Below are 17163 nucleotides of genomic sequence, written 5' to 3'. Positions count from 1 at the left end.
CATCACCAGGCCGCTACCTGTCGCCGCAGCGCCGTCCATACACTAGCACAGCCCGGGGCCGCTCGGAGAGCCCATACCAGAAAAACTAAAAGCAGCGACCGATGAAGGTGCGCTTGCTGTTCGTTGTACTGACGAAAGTACTCCGCCGACGACTAAGACGCCGAAAATTCTGTCTAGACGACATACTAATGAGACCCCGCCAATTCTAGAAGCAAAGAACACGACGACGAAAGACGACCTGACAACGCCAGGTACCAGTCACAGGTCAACGCGACGCAGCCGTGATCCGACATCAATACCTAACTTTAACTTAAGACAAAGAACCACTGAACTCGACGAGCTTCTCAACAGCCACGACGTCGCCCCTTTAGTGTTCTAGAACTGGTACAGTACAACATACAAAGAAAGAAACAAGCTGAGCAGGCCAGATAAAGGAACAGAGCGCTGACTTAGAACTGGTTGATTAGCGAGTTGCACGAAATATATACCTACAAGAAAGCATCAGGACAAGTCGTCGCAACACTTCACAAGACGTCACACTGATAGAAGGCTACACCATCGTGGGTCACAGAACGCGCAATTTAGTCATGCAAGGTTAAACTGATCAAGAAATATTGCTTCCTGTGGAGGTAGGCACGAAGATGGCGCGCTAACGTACGTGCTGCCAGCCCTTGATATGAAATCGGCTTCAGTGATCTCCCGCATAAGTTGTGATCGGTGATTTTTTAGCCCTTCACACCGATAAAAATTCGGTTTGCATCCGCAGTCGCGACAGTGAATTCGTACGTGTCCCTGTAGAGCCCGGTGCACATTGTAATTACGTTCTTTTAGCCTTTCATTAAGGCAGCGACCAGTTTGACATATATATCTCTTCTCGCATGATGTTAAAGGGAAGCTGAAACACTTTCCGAAAAAAATGAGTTCTCTGCGGCATTCTACAGTTTTGAGTCCCCTAAACACGAATATCTCGTTCAAAAAGGGCGGAAACAAGCGCAAGCGGCTGTTTTTTCATGAAAACGCGCACCAGCGCCTCAGGGTATCGCGCGAACGCCGCTGTTGCCCGTGATTGGTCGGAGCCGCTGTGACGTCAATGGCGGCAGTCGCCGGTCGGCGCCGCCGCATGCCGTTTCAGAGCGTAGCACGCTGTTCTGTTCTGGCTTCATAGCTGAGTTGTAAGCATTATGGAACGTTCTCGCTGTCTCGGACACCTTGTATTTTCGCCGTATGTACATGTTCGAACCGACAGCCGATACGGAAAACGATGGCGGCAACGGCCGCAACGACGATGTTGAGTGTGCTGAGAGCGATGTGTGCACCTTCTCGCGCGTTGGAAATCTTAGCTGTTACGTATGCTTTTTTTTCATGTAGCTGCACGTTCCAATGACGGGAGAAAAAATGCGCTAAAGTGTCACTCGGAACTTGCTGCTGGAAGAATGCCGAAGCACTAACTTCTCATTAGATTGTAAACACGGGTACAATTCCGCGATGTCAAGCACCTTGCCGCTGCTTGTCATAAGTCCCGTGGTTTTCTGAGCGTTGATACACGATCGCGAACATAAGTGCCGCGTTTCAAAGCGCGCACATGCAGTGCTGGGAGGTACAGTCATGGAAGTTGCTTGTCATACACATCCAGATCGAGATGGTCAAGGGGATTATATCTGCAATATTCATACTATGGTTCAACGACTTTGCGATTGTGGCTCGATCAAGAATCAGTATGCGCGCTCCATGCTATTGTTGACATAAAGATATTAGGCAGTTTTAGCACCGCCGTGTGGTAAACATAACTGCAACCGTACGTCGAATGTCACTAGGCAAGCCTATACTGCATTTCATACCTCAGGTGCAACGCTGTGGAAGCTACGCACGAAGTCCGGTCACCAAAATTTATTACTGCGCGCGTTTCCGTCTATGGTTCGCAGCGTGCCAGCGGCGTTTGCTCGCGCGAGCATGCACGTGAAGCTGCCGTGACGGGCTGCAATAAAGAATGCCGAAAGGAAAATTGATTTAATAGAACGTGTTAGCAGCCGTATAAGTAAAGTACACGGATTGTTTCTATGGGTAAATTCTTTTTTTTTCATTCAGAACCGAGCTTATATATGAAAAGTTTTCTCAAAAATCGGGTCAAGAAACAGCGAACTTTTTCTATGTGCGAACGCAGCCACTGCAAGAAGTATCTCAAGCCTCCACAGCGTTGCACCTGATGTATGAAACGGAGTATAGTAACGCTAGCAACAACGCGTTTCCGCATTTGTCGTACGGCTATCCGGCTATCGCGGAAATGGTCCGAGCACAGCACAGTTGATTTCGTCGGCACGAACTTATCTCTCCTCACCGCACTGCGCTGCAAGCTTCTTGTCCTTCGAGAACCTGTGAAACACCACATCGTCTCGCCCGCGTGTGTTCGCGCAGCCGAATGCTGCACAGAACGAGGGCATGTTGGGCGCCCTTGGCTGTAGGCCCTCACGCAGCACAGAAGGAAAACAGTTTACGAAAATCGCAAAACAAACGTGAGCGGCGGCGGCGGCAAATCTCTCGTAGCGTCGTTCAGTAAAGCGCAGGACGGAAAGAGGCATGCCAGCGCATGCCAGCACGCCGGTCCGGCAGCTCGGTCCCCACCAGTGACGTCACTCTCGCCGGTTCTCTCTGGCAACCACCTCAACCGGCGCTCCGGGAAGCGATGGGGGCGTGTCCGCGGGGGTGATTTAGAAAGCGATTTCCGCCCCTTATATTAACAAATCAAAGAAAAAAATTTCAGAACCGTAAATTATTAGGTCTGTTCTTCCCAATCCCAGCAATTCATGGAAATTGAAAACCGTTTCAGCTTCCCTTTAAAATAGAATAAACAACTCCAACAACGCATGACTGAAAACGCTTCTTGTGCACAGTCGAACAGACAGTAGTACGCCGATGGAACGCGTTTACGACAGTACAGAGCCTGCGTAGAGTAATCGGCGCAGAAAACACTACTTCCACGTTACCCTTGTGGCCAATCTTTTTTAATCTGTGAGAGACGTTATGAAAATATGGTATGAATATTTTCCTCTTGTGGTCAGTGGCCTCTTGAGCCTTGGGCCCAAGTTTCGCACAGAACCTGGCATTTCACCGCACGAGCTAATCACCTACGTCAGGCAAGTAGCCTCCTGAGGTCGAAGTGCACAGGTGTGTTGCTGAGGATGTAGATGTGATTTCACGCTTCAAGCCGCCAAGGAAGAAGCTTCAAATCAGGAACGTTGTGAGTTACTTTAAAGAGCAGTCCCTTGCTCTTTTGCTTTGAGACAAAGAAGGTGGATTTGTGGCTTTTCCTAATTCTTTGTTCCTCACGAAAGCTACCCCTGCCGTTGATTGTCTTTCGACCCTGGGTTGCCATTTCGTTGCCCAAAGTTAAATCCAAAGCAAAAAAGCTGTGCGATGCGTTGGGTTTCGAAAAACTGTCCAAAGCAGTCGATAAGCGCAAGAAATTGAGCCTTGACATGTTTTTCACGACCAGCACACAAAATTGACTGGCACTTGCGGGTTATTGTAACAGATAGAGGGGCGTGGCAGAAATATGTGGCTCTGTTTTCACAAGATAAACAGAACTTGCTTACTGTGGACGACTCCATTTTAATAACGAACTTGGACGCTTTGACAAACTTCCTCAAAGAGAATAACAAGGGCTTACAAGCTTTTTCAGTAGACATAAACGATTTATATTATTCTTTACCGCACGACAGCTGTTGCAGTGTGTTGAGGACGCCATTGATTCCTATGGTGCAATAGTTCTCCAGAATCGCACTTGTGTTCATAACAGCAGCCTTACTGAACTTTTGTAGTTTTACCTAAAATCCACTTTTGTATCTTTTAATGAGCGGACCTACATTCAACACAGTGGTATGGGCATTGGCTCATGCCTGGCCCCTGTCTTGAGTGACATCTACCTTGCTCATCATAAGCGGCTGCTATTGAGCATGCTAGATAAACAAAGAGTCGTCAAAGTATGCCGCTGTGTAGATGATTTTTTCGTCTTTATAGATTGCTACAACGCTGCTTTCCGCCCACATGAAGCGAAATTGTGAAAACCTTTAACAGCTGCTTTCATCCACTCGTGTTCACCCATAAGATGCTCACTGACAAAAGCTTTCGATTTTTAGACCTCAATTTACTCCGTTCACGTGACCATGTAAGCTGGATGTACGAACCAAGAAGTGGGACACCCCTTTTATCATTTAACTCAGCCCATTCTAAGCTGGTTAAGCTAAGCATAACTAATCTTTGTCTCACAAATGCCCGTAGGAAATCCTGTCATCGTACCATGCAGCGCTGCTTTGCAGGTCAAGTTGACCGACTTTTGTGCGCCGGCTACCGACCCGCTAATGTCGGCCATAGCTGAAAAGCTATTAAAGCACCTAAAGAAGGATAGTGACACGGAAGTTCAACAAAAAAATAGTGACCACAAGAGGCCTGTAGTTATATGATATGGCGGCACGACGCTCTTTTCGGCACAAACTCGCGCTTCTTCATGTACCATTTACTGCTCGGATTCTTCGCTGTGGTGGCGAACGTCGACTTCACGGTGGAACATGGCTTCACCAAACTTTGGCCAGATGCCGCTACAACTGGTCTTCAATCATCTGCTCGTGTCTTACGCGGTCCGCAAAATTATTTGCTAGAAATCGTGTATAATCTCCGATGCACCGAAATGGAATCTGCGCATAGGGGAACCTTTCCGGTTACGCTGCACGCTGGCCATATAAAGGACTAGCCAAGTCTAGAGCGACTGGGGCACGATGCTTTTTTCGGCACAAACTCACGCTTCTTCATGTACCAGGTCAGTTACCTAAATGGAACTAAGTGTTATCGCTCTAACAACGTTACGCTTTTAAGAGTGTCGCGTCCCATTAGCAAGCGACAAATGATTGAATGTCTTGAACGTGCCAGCCTGTGCCTCGTTGATGCTATACTATTCTCTATCTACGACGGCTTTCTGACGCTTTCCGAAATCTCACTGCCCCTATCGGGGCATGTAGAACTAAATCCAGGGCCCATGAATGCTGTTGAACGTGACCAAATGACAAACATTGAAAGGATTCTCTTAGAAATGAAAACAGGCCAGGAAATTGTGCTTGTGAAGTTAACGGAAATTACAGCAAGACAATCCAAATTAGAATCCAAAATTACGGGCTTAACAGAGAAGACAGACAATGCAGAAAGTCGTATTGCTCGGGTGGAAAAAATACACGATAAATGTATGGCTAAACTAGACGACTTGGGAAATAGAAGCCGCAGACAGAATCTGGTCTTTTTCGGGTTGCCTGACAGGGAGCATAACGAGACGTTGGAGGCGTCTTAAAAACTAATTAGTGGAATATGCAAAGATGTGATGAAACTTGATGATATTTTGGTTGAACGGGCTCATCGCGTAGGCGTTTTCGGAGAAAGCAAAAACCGGCCCATAGTAGCATGTTTTTCAAAGTGGAAGGCTAGAGAAAACGCCTTTAAAAACGCTTACAGACTAAAAGGCACTTCGTACAGCATCTTTGTAGATTTCAGCCGAGCCGTACAAGAATAAAGACGTCAGCTTTGGAATTACGCGAAAGAAAAAAAGAGAAAACAAAGAAAATTGTGTTCGCTTGAGTTGTGATAAATTGATCATCAATGGGCAAACGTTTGTCTGGGATAGCAATATGCGGATGCCAGTTCCACTTCAGCCGCATGCGCGACTGGACAGAGGCAAATGACGCGTTCCGAATTCCGTTCCTCCGAAAGATAACCCAGCACGTTGCGCGCTGCCTGAACGGCTCTCTGTCCTGCTTGTAAATTGTCGCAGCATTAAGAACAAAGTTGATAACTTGATGTCTTTAGTAGCCACTGTTAAACCTCAGATTGTGATGGGCACCGAATCGTGCTTAGACAAGACTGTACTTAATGTAGAAATCTTTCCGCCTGGTTTTACTGTCTATCCGAAAGATAGGCATGGACATGGCAGGGGAGTATTCATTTTGATATCAAATGCATTCTGAAGTACACAAATTTTATTTGAAAACAATTGTGAGTCTCTCTGTTGCCTAGTGAAATCACCTAACGGAAACAATGTAGTGTACGGGACACACTACCACCCACCCAGCAGCAGCGACTCACTCGGATTGCTGTCTGAGATGCTATCTCTTCTGCCTAATAGCGTATTTCTAGGGGTGGATTTCAATTATGCCAGACTTCATCTGGAATGACGGATGTGTGGCTGGTAATAGCTCCCGAATTTACACAGAGTTCCAAGAACTGCTCGGAAAAAATGGATTGCAGCAGTACGTATTGGAACGTACGCGACAAAATTCAATTTTATACTTAGTACTTTGCAATCAGCTGAACATATTATCAAAAGTTACTCTTTGCCCAGGTATTAGTGACCACCGGGCAGTTATCATAGAGCTTAACATACAGCGAGCACGGATGGCGCGAATTCCGCAAAGAAAAGTGTACAGCTACGACAGAGGAGACTATGCTGCTATCAGGACCGAACTTGAAAATTTCTTTCCTCCTTTCCTATATATGTCAAACGCACGCTGTCCGTTAACTTTGTGGTCAGCATTTTGGGACAAAATACTTAAAGTAATCGAAATCCAAGTTCCATCCAGGTACCTGCGACAACGAAAAAAAAAACCTTGGTTTAACGTAGAAATACGTAAACTTATAAGGAAAGCAAGACTAACGTATAAAACGTTTTCTCCCGACACTAGTCTGGCAAATCAGAAACGCTTGCAAGAGATAAATAAGCTATTGAAAGCAACAATTAAATGTGCCAAAGATACCTTCTTTGTTAAATTAAACAAGGACTTGAGAGAAAACCCAAAATCCTTTTGGAAATATGCAAAATAAAATCAAAAGAAGACATATCAATACCATCTTTAACTATTGACGGCGAAAATGTGACGTCAGACTATCAGAGGGCGGATTGCATCAACCACTGCTTCCAATCTGTGTTTTCGCTAGTATCTGCTGGGGAAACTTCGCTTTTGAACAATGCCAATCAAGGCCATATGATGGCAGACATTGAATTTGAGGTTAATGGCGTCGATTCTTTATTACGGCATTTAGATGACACACAAGCAATTAGACCTGATGGAATATCTCCAGTGGTCCTTAAAGAGTGTCATAGCATCATTTCTCCGTATTTACCGATCACTTATAAGCTTTCCCTTGAAACAGGCCTCATCCCTAAAGACTGGAAAACGGCAAGCGTAACACCCGTTTGTGAATCGGGCGATAGAAAACTCAGAGAAAACTACAGGCCGATTTCACTAACGTCAATGTGTTACAAGGTATTCGAACACATCTTATATAGCAACATAAAAGTTATTCCTGCAACACACAATAGAATTCTAGCACTTCTTATCTAAAACCATTGATAACAATAGTCAGGTAGACGCGGTTTTTATTGATTTTCAAAGCGCTTTCGATATTGTGTCCCATAAGCTCCTAGATGTAAGCTTGCTGCATTAAATATAAACGAAAACGTTTGAAATTGGATACGAAACTACCTAAACGGAAGAACCCATTCTGTCGTCCTAAACAACGCTGCATCTTCACCAGTAACTGTTTCTTCGGGCGTTCCTCAGGGAAACGTATTGGGCCCCTTGTTATTTTTAATCTACATAAATAACATTGTCGAACTAATCACATCACCCATAAAACTATTTGCTGATGACTGTGTGATTTACTGAGAAATTACCACTGAAGATGACATAGATACGTTGCAAACAGATTTAGATAAGGTAGCGATCGGGTGAAAAAAAGGTAACATGAATTTAAATATAAAAAAGTGCAGTAGCGTGAGTGTTTCGACAAAATTATCCAAATTTCAGCACCGATATAACATCAATGGCACGCTTATCGACATACAGTCGGAATATAAGTACTTAGGAGTCTATTTCATCGAATCAATCACTTCGCATAAACAGATTGACACTGTCATAGCAAAAGCTAGTAGGATGTTACATTTCATTCCCAGAAATTTTAAGCAGGCAACACGCGAAGTTAAAGAAGCTTTGTACTTCTTACATGTTAGAACAATACTTGATTATGCTTGTGTAATATGGTATCCCTATCAAGATTACCTCATTAATAGACTGGAAAAAATACAGAAGCAAGCATTAAGGTTTGTTTGCAATAATTACAGCCTGTACTCTAGCGCATCCGAAATGAAAAGCACTTTAGGATGGGATGTACTACATATACATAGGCAGAAGTTAAGGCTTAAACTATTGCACCAAATATATAATAATCAGACAGGTAATAATCGCTTTAACTATCTCCTGGAACCACATTACATATCGACTTGCTGTGACAACAACAAAAAGATCTCAGCCTATAACTCCAGAACAAATATTTTTTTGCAACTTTTTTTTCCCCAAATCAATTAAACAATGCAACATTTTATCAAATGATATAGTAAATGTGTCAAATAACGAACTTTTTTATTCTATGCTGTAACGGCGCTCTTGTAGAAAAATGTATGTGTTATGTATCTTGAAACCTGTTTGTTTCACATTACTTGTATGCCTTCCCCTAACAGCTATTCTAGTGCTTCTGTTGGTGAGTATATCTGTCCAAAAGTCTTTCTCTATTACTGGTTACATTTTGTTCACCCCTACGTAATGCCTTCATGGCGATGTAAAATAAATAAAAAAATCTTAGCATAATGTCTCTCACAGATTAAAAAATATTCGCTGCAAGGGCAACGTGGAAGTAGTGTTTCCTGCGCCGCTGGCGCTACGTAGGCTCTGTACTGTCGTAAATGCGTTCCATCCGCACACTACTGTCTGTTCGACTGCGCACAAGAAGCGTTTTCAGTCATGCGTTGTTGGAGTTGTTTATTCAATTCCACTATCATGCGGGAAGAGATATATAGGTCAAACTGGTCGCTGCCTTAATGAAAGGCTAAAAGAACATAATTACAATGTGCACCGAGATTGGTGTTGGGCTGCTGAGCACGAAGTCGCGGAATGGAATCCCGGACATGGCGGCCGCATTTCGATGGAGGCGCAATGCGAAAACACCCGTGCGCTTAGATTTAGGTGCAGGTTAAGGAGCCCCGGGTGGTCGAAACTTCCAGAGTCCTCCACTACAGCATGCCTCATAATCAGAAAGTCGTTTTGGCACGTAAAACTCCATAATTTTATTAATGTGCACCGGGTTATACAGGGGCACTTAGGAATTCACTGTCGCGACTGTGGATGCAGACCGAGTTTTTACCAGTGTGAAGTGCTAAAAAAGCACCGATCACAACTTACGCGGGAGATCATTGAAGCCGATTTCATATCAAGGGCTGGCAGCAGTTGCGTTAGGGCACCATCTTCGTGCCTATCTCCACAGGAAGCAAGATTTCTTGATCAGTTTAACCTTGCATGATGAAATTGCGCGTTCTGTGACCCATGATGGTGTAGCCTTTTATCGGTGTGACGTTTTGCGATGTGTTGCGACGACTTGTCCTGATGCTTTCTTGTAGGTATATCTTTCGTGCTACTCGCTAATAAACCAGTTGGAAGTCAGCGCTCTCTTCCTTTATCTGGCCGGTCCGGCTTTTTGTTCCTTTGTATGTTGCGCTGTACCAGTTCTAGAATGCAATACCAACTAGCCCAATCATCAACCCTAGTGAACCACCTTAGTGGAAACTGGAGCCGATTTCTCCGCCACAAGTGGACCCATCGCCACCCAGTTGAAGAAAGTTAAGACTGCATGGGAAGGCCCTCAAATTCGGACCGCTGGAGGACACCTCATTACGTAGACTGGAATCTGCATGGCAAGAATTACCGTTCATGATCGGACTTACGCTGCCACCATCGTTATCCTCCAACAGTGTTTACGAGACTTCATTCTCTACATGGACTTCCTGAACCAACACGGCGCAATCATCGACCTCAAGGCGAAGTCTATAACGCTGTCGGAAGATCAAGCAATACCGTCGGAGAGCTCTCGTAGTCACCACGCCTTGAGTGTGCTCGAAGATCAAGTGAGCATCCTGCGGCCCTCCAGCGTTGTTGTTTCTGTCGGCACCGAAACGCCCGGTGACGTAGAAGGCGTCATCGTGGGCGACTAATTTCTTCTGCTCGACCGTGAAATTTGCCTCGCAAGAGGTTTTGCTCGACTCTATGGAGGGAAAGTGGAAGTAATGCAAAACAACTTCAACCAGGAGCTCAAGCGTAATAACAAGGGCACTACAATCGTCTACATCTATTAAATCGAGGCAACCAGGAATGCGTTTGCCCTCTCGTATTTTGTAGCATCCACCTCGGCGACCATAGTCCCCGAACCCGACTTGGACATAGATCCAAGTCTCCCAATGAGTAAGCAGCAACTGCTCAGATCTCTTCTCTGAAGATACAAAGATTATTTCTACGTCATCAGGATTCGACAAACACCCGTCGCAAATGACGGCATAATAACCGAAGAGTACGCTCTACCACTCCGCCAGAGCTATTAGCCAGTTTAAACGCGAGAACATGAAGCTTTTAGGCAACAATTCGACGAAATGCTGCGGAACGACATCATCCAGCCATCCAAAAGCCTGTCGGCATCTCCTCTTGTCTTGGTGAAGGAAAAGGATGGAACCCTACGTTTCTGCATCTATTATCATCGACTGAACAAGATCGCGAACAAGGACGTGTACCCCCTCCCACGGATAGACGACGCATTGGATCGATTCAGCAACGCTAAATACTTCTCGTCGATGGACCTCAAGTCTGGCTTCTGTCAAATAGAGTCGATGAAACAGACTGCGGTAAGACCGCCTTCATCACACCAGACGGCCTCTACGAGTTCAAGGTCATGCCATTCGGACTGTGCTCGGCGCCTGCGACGTTCCAGCGCGTCGAGGACACGGTTTTAGCAGTACTGAAGTGGCAGACCTGTCTTGTTTGCTTTGATGACGTCGTTGTCGTTGCCGGAGATTACGATGACCACCTTACGCGGCTTGCGAAAATACTAGAGGTCATCCAGTCAGCAGGGGTCACTCGCCAGCCGGAAAGGTGCCGCTTCGCCTACGTGGAGCTTCTGTTCCTAGGCACATCACCAGGAGTCCGCCCTGGCCCGCGGAAGACAGCTGAAGTTGCAAAGTTTCCACAGTGCATTGAGAAGAGGGCAGTGCGTACAATCCTTGGCATGTGTGCCTACTACAGGTGCTTCGTCAAGAAGATTTCACACATCGCTGAGCCGCTAACACATCTAACCAAATGTGAAGTTGGGTTCAAGTGGGAAACGCCGCAGGCCAACGCATTTGAAGAACTCAAAAGACTCATGCAGTCGCCGCCTATACTTGCGCACTTGGACGAGGACGCCGATACCGAAATCAACGCTTACGCCTACAGCCTAGGCCTCTGCACAGTCCTAGTCCAGAGGAAAGACGGACTTGAACGGGTGATAGCTTACGCTAGCCGCTCACTGTCAAAAGCAAACGGCAATTATTCTACGACTGCAAAGGAATGCCTCGCCGTAATTTCGGTTACAGAAAAATTCCACCCATCCTGTATGGCAGACCGTTCACAGTCGTCAGCGAGCGTCATGCGTAGTTTGGGCTTGATAACGTAAATTGGACCCATGAGGACAGCTAGCACTTTGTAGCCCACACAGTAAGAATTTGACATTACTGTCGTCTACAAGTCGTGACCAATGCACTCTGATGCCGATTGCCAATCACGCGGCCCCATTGACCCGCCGCCGCAAGGCGACGAGGATGACGACGCTTTCAATGGGATAAGCACGGAAGACTTCGATGAACAGCAACGAGCAGACCCGGAGCTTACAGGCCTCGTCGAGTTTCTAACAGGTGATACCGACGTTGTCCCTAACTCATTAAGGCACGGATTGTGCTCGTTCACGCTTCGAAACAACGTACTCGTGAAGAACTTCTCACCGGTCCGCGCCAACTACCTTATTGTTCAGTCACAGCTGCGTCCAGAAGTACTGCCCGCCCTACATGATGATCCTACCACTGGGCACCCCGGACTCTCCCAGGCGCAATCGTGGATACAGGAAAGGTGTTACTGGCCGCGCCTGACCCCCCACGTCGCCCGTTACGTGAAGACATGCCGAGACTGTCATCTACACTAGACACCACCGACAAGGCCAGCAGGATTACTACAGCCGATCGAGCCTCCTCGCGGACCATTTCAGCAGGTCGGAATGGATTTGTGGGGACCATTTCCGATGTCCACACCGGGAATAAGTGGATCGTCGTGACGATGGACTACCTCACCCGCTTCGCTGAAACGAAAGCTCCGCCGGCAGGTAATGCCGCCGAAGTGGCGAAGTTCTTCGTCGAGAACGTCCTCCCGCGACATGGCGGCCCAGAAGTCCGCATCACCGGCAGAAAAACGGTCTTTACAGAGGGACTCACCCAATACATTCTGCAATACAGCCAGACAAGCCAACACAGGACACCAACTGCCTACCACCCGCAGAACAATGGTCTTACGGAACACCTGAATAAGGCACTCGCCAACATGTTAACAATGCACGTCGACGTCGAACACAAGATCTGGGATGCCATCCTGCCGCACCTAACCTGCGCTTACAACACGGCGGTGCAAGAAACAACACAGATCACGTCGTTCAAGTTGGTTTATGGCTGGAACCCCACGACGGCTCTCGCAGCGTGCTGCCACACGTCACCGACGAAGAGGTTCTTCACGTCGCTAGCCATCTCCAGTGAAGAAGCCCGACAGCTCACACGCCTGCGGATCAAGAATCAGCAGAGGACCGAAATACGACACTACATCCTTCAACGACGCTACGTCGTGTGCCAGCCCGGCGACCGTGTTCAGGTTTGGACACCAGTACACCGACAAGGACCTAGCGATAATTACGCCGCTATTTCGTACCCTACAAGATCATCGGGCGCATTGGAGCACTGGACTATAGGGTTATGTCAGACGGCATTTCGCATTCACAGTGGCGCCACGCGCGATCTGAAGTGGTTCATGTGGTGCATCTTAGCCCTTTTACGCACGCTGACTAACTTCCTTATTTTGTTGTTTCTTTGCCACGGATGTTTTTGTTTATAACTTTTGTCTGTTAGCAGCATCGGGTCGATAACCCAATGCTCACTGCCATTATTTGAGTCACACCTATGTTTATGTAGCGAGTGATTTACTGTGTGTTGTTCAGTAACTGCTTGTATTTGCAAATCGCGAGTGACCTATGTTATGTATCGCTGTATTTTGTACTTAAGATTTTTTTTCAATTTCACTTTGTATTCACCCTGCTAAGGTCCTGGAAACAGGGCCGCAGTATCAATAAATAAATAAATAAATACTATTTAAGATGGGGGTATTGACATGTTTACCTTTATCGGGTGACCACGTTTCACCGCCTAACAACTGTCGCACAGCGCCATACGCACCTGCATGTATAGGAAGTTTCTTGAAAGTTATCGATGGTTCTGTCCGTTGTCTGTTGTCACCGTATCTTGTGTCATTTGATTGCATCGCGTGACGCGAATGGTGTACAACTTTGTGGAACACACGGCTGTCCCAGTGATTACTCTGGAAATATTCGACGACTGATGTTTAAAAGCCAATGCATTTGACCCGCTGATAAGGTTTTCGACGATCACCGACTGCCTTCGCCGCTGTCGCCATTCTTTGAGTATAGCCTATTTTTGAGGGCACAGGTTGGCCCAATAAAACACTAGTTTCCTCGTTCCCAGTTTTGGCTGCTTTCTTGACCATCACTACTACGTGACAGTGGTATATATGTATGATATAGCCTCACAAGTCAAGTTTCGGTGGCACATTGTTAGCATTTACATATATGCCATATGAGTCCAATCACTTAGGTGTAAAAATGTCTAAGTTCAGCGGCGATGACATTTAAAAGCCAGAAACGTTCATTTTCTGTATTGTGTAAAAGCTTTTGCAAGCTTCCAACCTTCAACTAAGAAGTAAACTCAGAGCCCCCTTTTCAATTGTGTTAATAAAGAAAGCTCTCCCAACATGGTAATCAGCCTAGGCGTAATCTGTGTAAATAAGTTTTAACATGCCCTTAATAAATATGACGATGAAGCATGGCCAACTTCCCCGCACCAAAAAGGTGCAAGGGGGTACTTGCTAAGGGTAGTATATTAGGTGCGCATGTAAGGCGCATTTAACAGTTCATTTTGCCCACTTACTAGAGTAAACAGTCCTCCCGTTCGATACAAGCCAGCGCTACAGTACGATACAAGCCAGCGCTCTGGAGCAGTCAGAGCTATTGCTCGTGCGAAGCCTTCCGATCTGATAGCTGGTAACTAGCATTCTGCCATCCATCACTGTGTACCTTCACTAATCCGATCACCAGGAATCCACTGAACAGTACGACCAGCAGGTTGTCTGGCAGAAGGAGCTTGAGAGATGTCATATTGTCTGCAAAAATAAAAAGAGCCACGTAGGGTTCGTATTGAATATGTTATTTGATCTTACTTTGCACTTAAATAAGTATTTTGTATAACTTTAAATACTTTTTAGCAGGTAAAGAGGGCATAGCGTTCATCTCTAGCATGTGTCGCGAGTTTCAAAGGAGATCATTGAGAGGCCTTATCGTGAAATCTTGCCCTTGGACCTGCTATGCTTCGTTCTTCCACAAATATATATATATATATATACAAGCTCAACCGCGACCAGCTCAGTCGCGAACAGTGGCTCGGCGAGCAGTGAGTCAAGGAGTACGAATTTTTAGTTCACTGTCGAAAGACCCTTAGCTTTAGTCACAAGTTAAACGTGAAATTTGATCACAAATTGTCTCACAGGCGCCGCGTACATTGAAACCTGATGGAAATCGTATGCCAGGAATGCAGTTTTTGTGCCAATGAAGCAATTGGCTACTATAGCGCCATGTTTGAGCAGTTTATATCAGTTTTCAGTCATTGCTTAAGAATTACAGTTGTTTCACCAGATGTATTAACCCTCTAGCATCGAATAAATTGTGAGATTAAAGACTCACGTTACTGAAGTGGTCCGTTATTCGAAGGTAGAAAATCTTTCTCACTTATACTGCATGATACAAACCAGCGTATATCTTTTCGCAACGTTATTAAAGTCTTATTTTTTTCACAAATGCAACAATTAGGTAGGTATTGAGACCGGAAACAGGTAAACCAGAAATGGACAAGCTGCTACGAAAGCATCAAGGTGGCGTCGCCATTCGTCTTCCGTATTGGGGTGAATATTTTGGCATTGCAGAAAGGTAACGTAATAATAGAGCTCAGTTTAGTTTTCTCTTCGGTTTCCTTCTGACTAGAAATTTTTGTTACAACTTAGCACATTAGACAAGAAGGGTGCCCATTGTTTGTCCATATGCCTAGAAAAATGTTAGCTGAAAGCATCCGCAGTGTTCGAAAATTGCAAAATTTCTCATTATTAGTTACACTTTTTGAACAATTTAAAGCGAAGCTTTCTTTTACTAGCTCCTCTTCCCCTTCTCATCGAATCTTGACACTTTCGAAAGTGTCCAACTATTTGCATTTATATAGTTTTATTTAAATTACTCAATTTTTATTGCTATCTTATTTTTATTAGGTTGTCGGTTTGACAACAACCTTAGTCAAGCGAGTCTCTCGTGTCGAAGTGCGCCCAGCTCCAAACGAAAAGTCATAGTTAACTCTCTGCTTCAGTAGCAACACCCCGTATTCAAAGAATATTGTTTACGGTATTTTGAACGGCTTTTCGCAAAAAAAAAGGAAGCGCTGCTCGCAGAGGGTCCTCCCACACTCACATCTGAGCGTGCCTCCTGGCTCTGCACCATGCTCGTGCGCGTACGACGTCAGAAGCACCACACAGGCGACAGAGGCCAAAACGCGACAGACCTGTGAGCAGGAAAGGAAACACGGCCCGTAAGAGTGTGCCCACGTTTGCAATATTGTCAACTTTTCTACCCTAAATTAGGTAAGAACACCTGCGCAAAACCGCACTTATTCTAAACTAAGCGACTACGGCTACCAGTTTTATTGTAGCAAATATTTTGTGTAAAGACATTATGCGCCTGGCTTTAGGTTGCCGCCATTGAAAATGTACGTTCTTTTTAATGCATGGGAATAGTTCGACAGATACAAGTTAACACATCCTCGGCGTTATACCTATAGCAGTTGCTACAAATTAAAGGTGACTTAAACACATTCGTATACATAGGCACTCAAGTGGCTTCGTGATTTCAACGCGAAGATTTTTGCCCAGACCTACGTAGGGTGAAATTGCGATCGTAAATACGACAAAGGCTACACATTATCCATATCGCAAAATACCCTGAGGCCACTTAATCCGCTCATCTGCACCTTAACACCCATAAAAAGCTAAAAAGTGTTGCAATCACACCTACATCTTCTACCAGTGGGTTCTTGATAGACGGCAAATGTGTAAGTGATAAGACTGTCGTTTGTTCTGCTTTTAACAAGTTCTTCCAGTCGGTATTTACCAAAGATAATGGTTGCCTTCCCAACGTTTCTATATCGCTTCCTGTTATATCTGACGTTGTCATTTCTGAGAGCGCCGTTTTTAACTTGCTATTGAACGTTCATACTAAAAAATCTCCAGTACTAGATAAAATACCAAACGCGTTTTTAAACCGTTATACGGAATGGTACGCTTACTAGCTGTATGTCGTGTTCACCAGATCTTTACGCGATGATTCCCTACCGGATGACTGGAGCACGGCCGAAATCAAACCTTTACATATATCCGGGAAAAAAAAACACACATAGACAATTACCGACCAGTATCTCTTACATCTACATCATGCGAAATGTTAGAGCATATAATTCATAAACTTATATTAGGTTTCTTAGAAGAGCACAAGGTACTTACAGATGTCCGACATGGTTTCAGGCATAGCTTTTCTACATGTACTCAATTAGTTGAGACTGTTCACGATCTCGCACAGACAATTAATGAAGGGAAGCAAACAGATATTGTGTTCATGGATTTTCGTAAAGCATTTGACAAGGTATCACATAACAAATTAATACATAAATTAGGGCATTATATAAAAAATGAACAGATACTTACATGGATCAGAGCCTATCTTACTAACAGACACCAATTTGTCACCTTAAACAATACTTCTTCTAACAATACAGAGGTTGCGTCTGGAGTCCCCCAGGGATCAGTTTTGGGACCACTTTTATTTCTATTATTTATAAATGACATAGTCGCAGAACTT

The 17163-nt window shown here is 45.2% G+C and overlaps 1 protein-coding gene across 1 annotated transcript in view; it reads right to left on the bottom strand.

The window, feature by feature from the left end:
* Positions 1–17163, bottom strand: part of LOC139055837 (uncharacterized) — a 95820-nt gene that overhangs the window by 25313 nt on the left and 53344 nt on the right. Inside the window, exons 2-3 of the mRNA XM_070533384.1 lie at positions 15724–15814; positions 14290–14375 (exon numbers count right to left, since the gene is read on the bottom strand). Of these exons, the coding sequence (XP_070389485.1) occupies positions 14290–14375; positions 15724–15814 (177 nt within the window). The remainder of the gene's footprint in view (positions 1–14289; positions 14376–15723; positions 15815–17163) is intronic.

This window comes from Dermacentor albipictus, chromosome 2 (assembly GCF_038994185.2).
Source record: "Dermacentor albipictus isolate Rhodes 1998 colony chromosome 2, USDA_Dalb.pri_finalv2, whole genome shotgun sequence".
Classification (NCBI taxonomy): domain Eukaryota; kingdom Metazoa; phylum Arthropoda; class Arachnida; order Ixodida; family Ixodidae; genus Dermacentor; species Dermacentor albipictus.
This window is presented reverse-complemented; position numbering and strand designations above follow the sequence as displayed.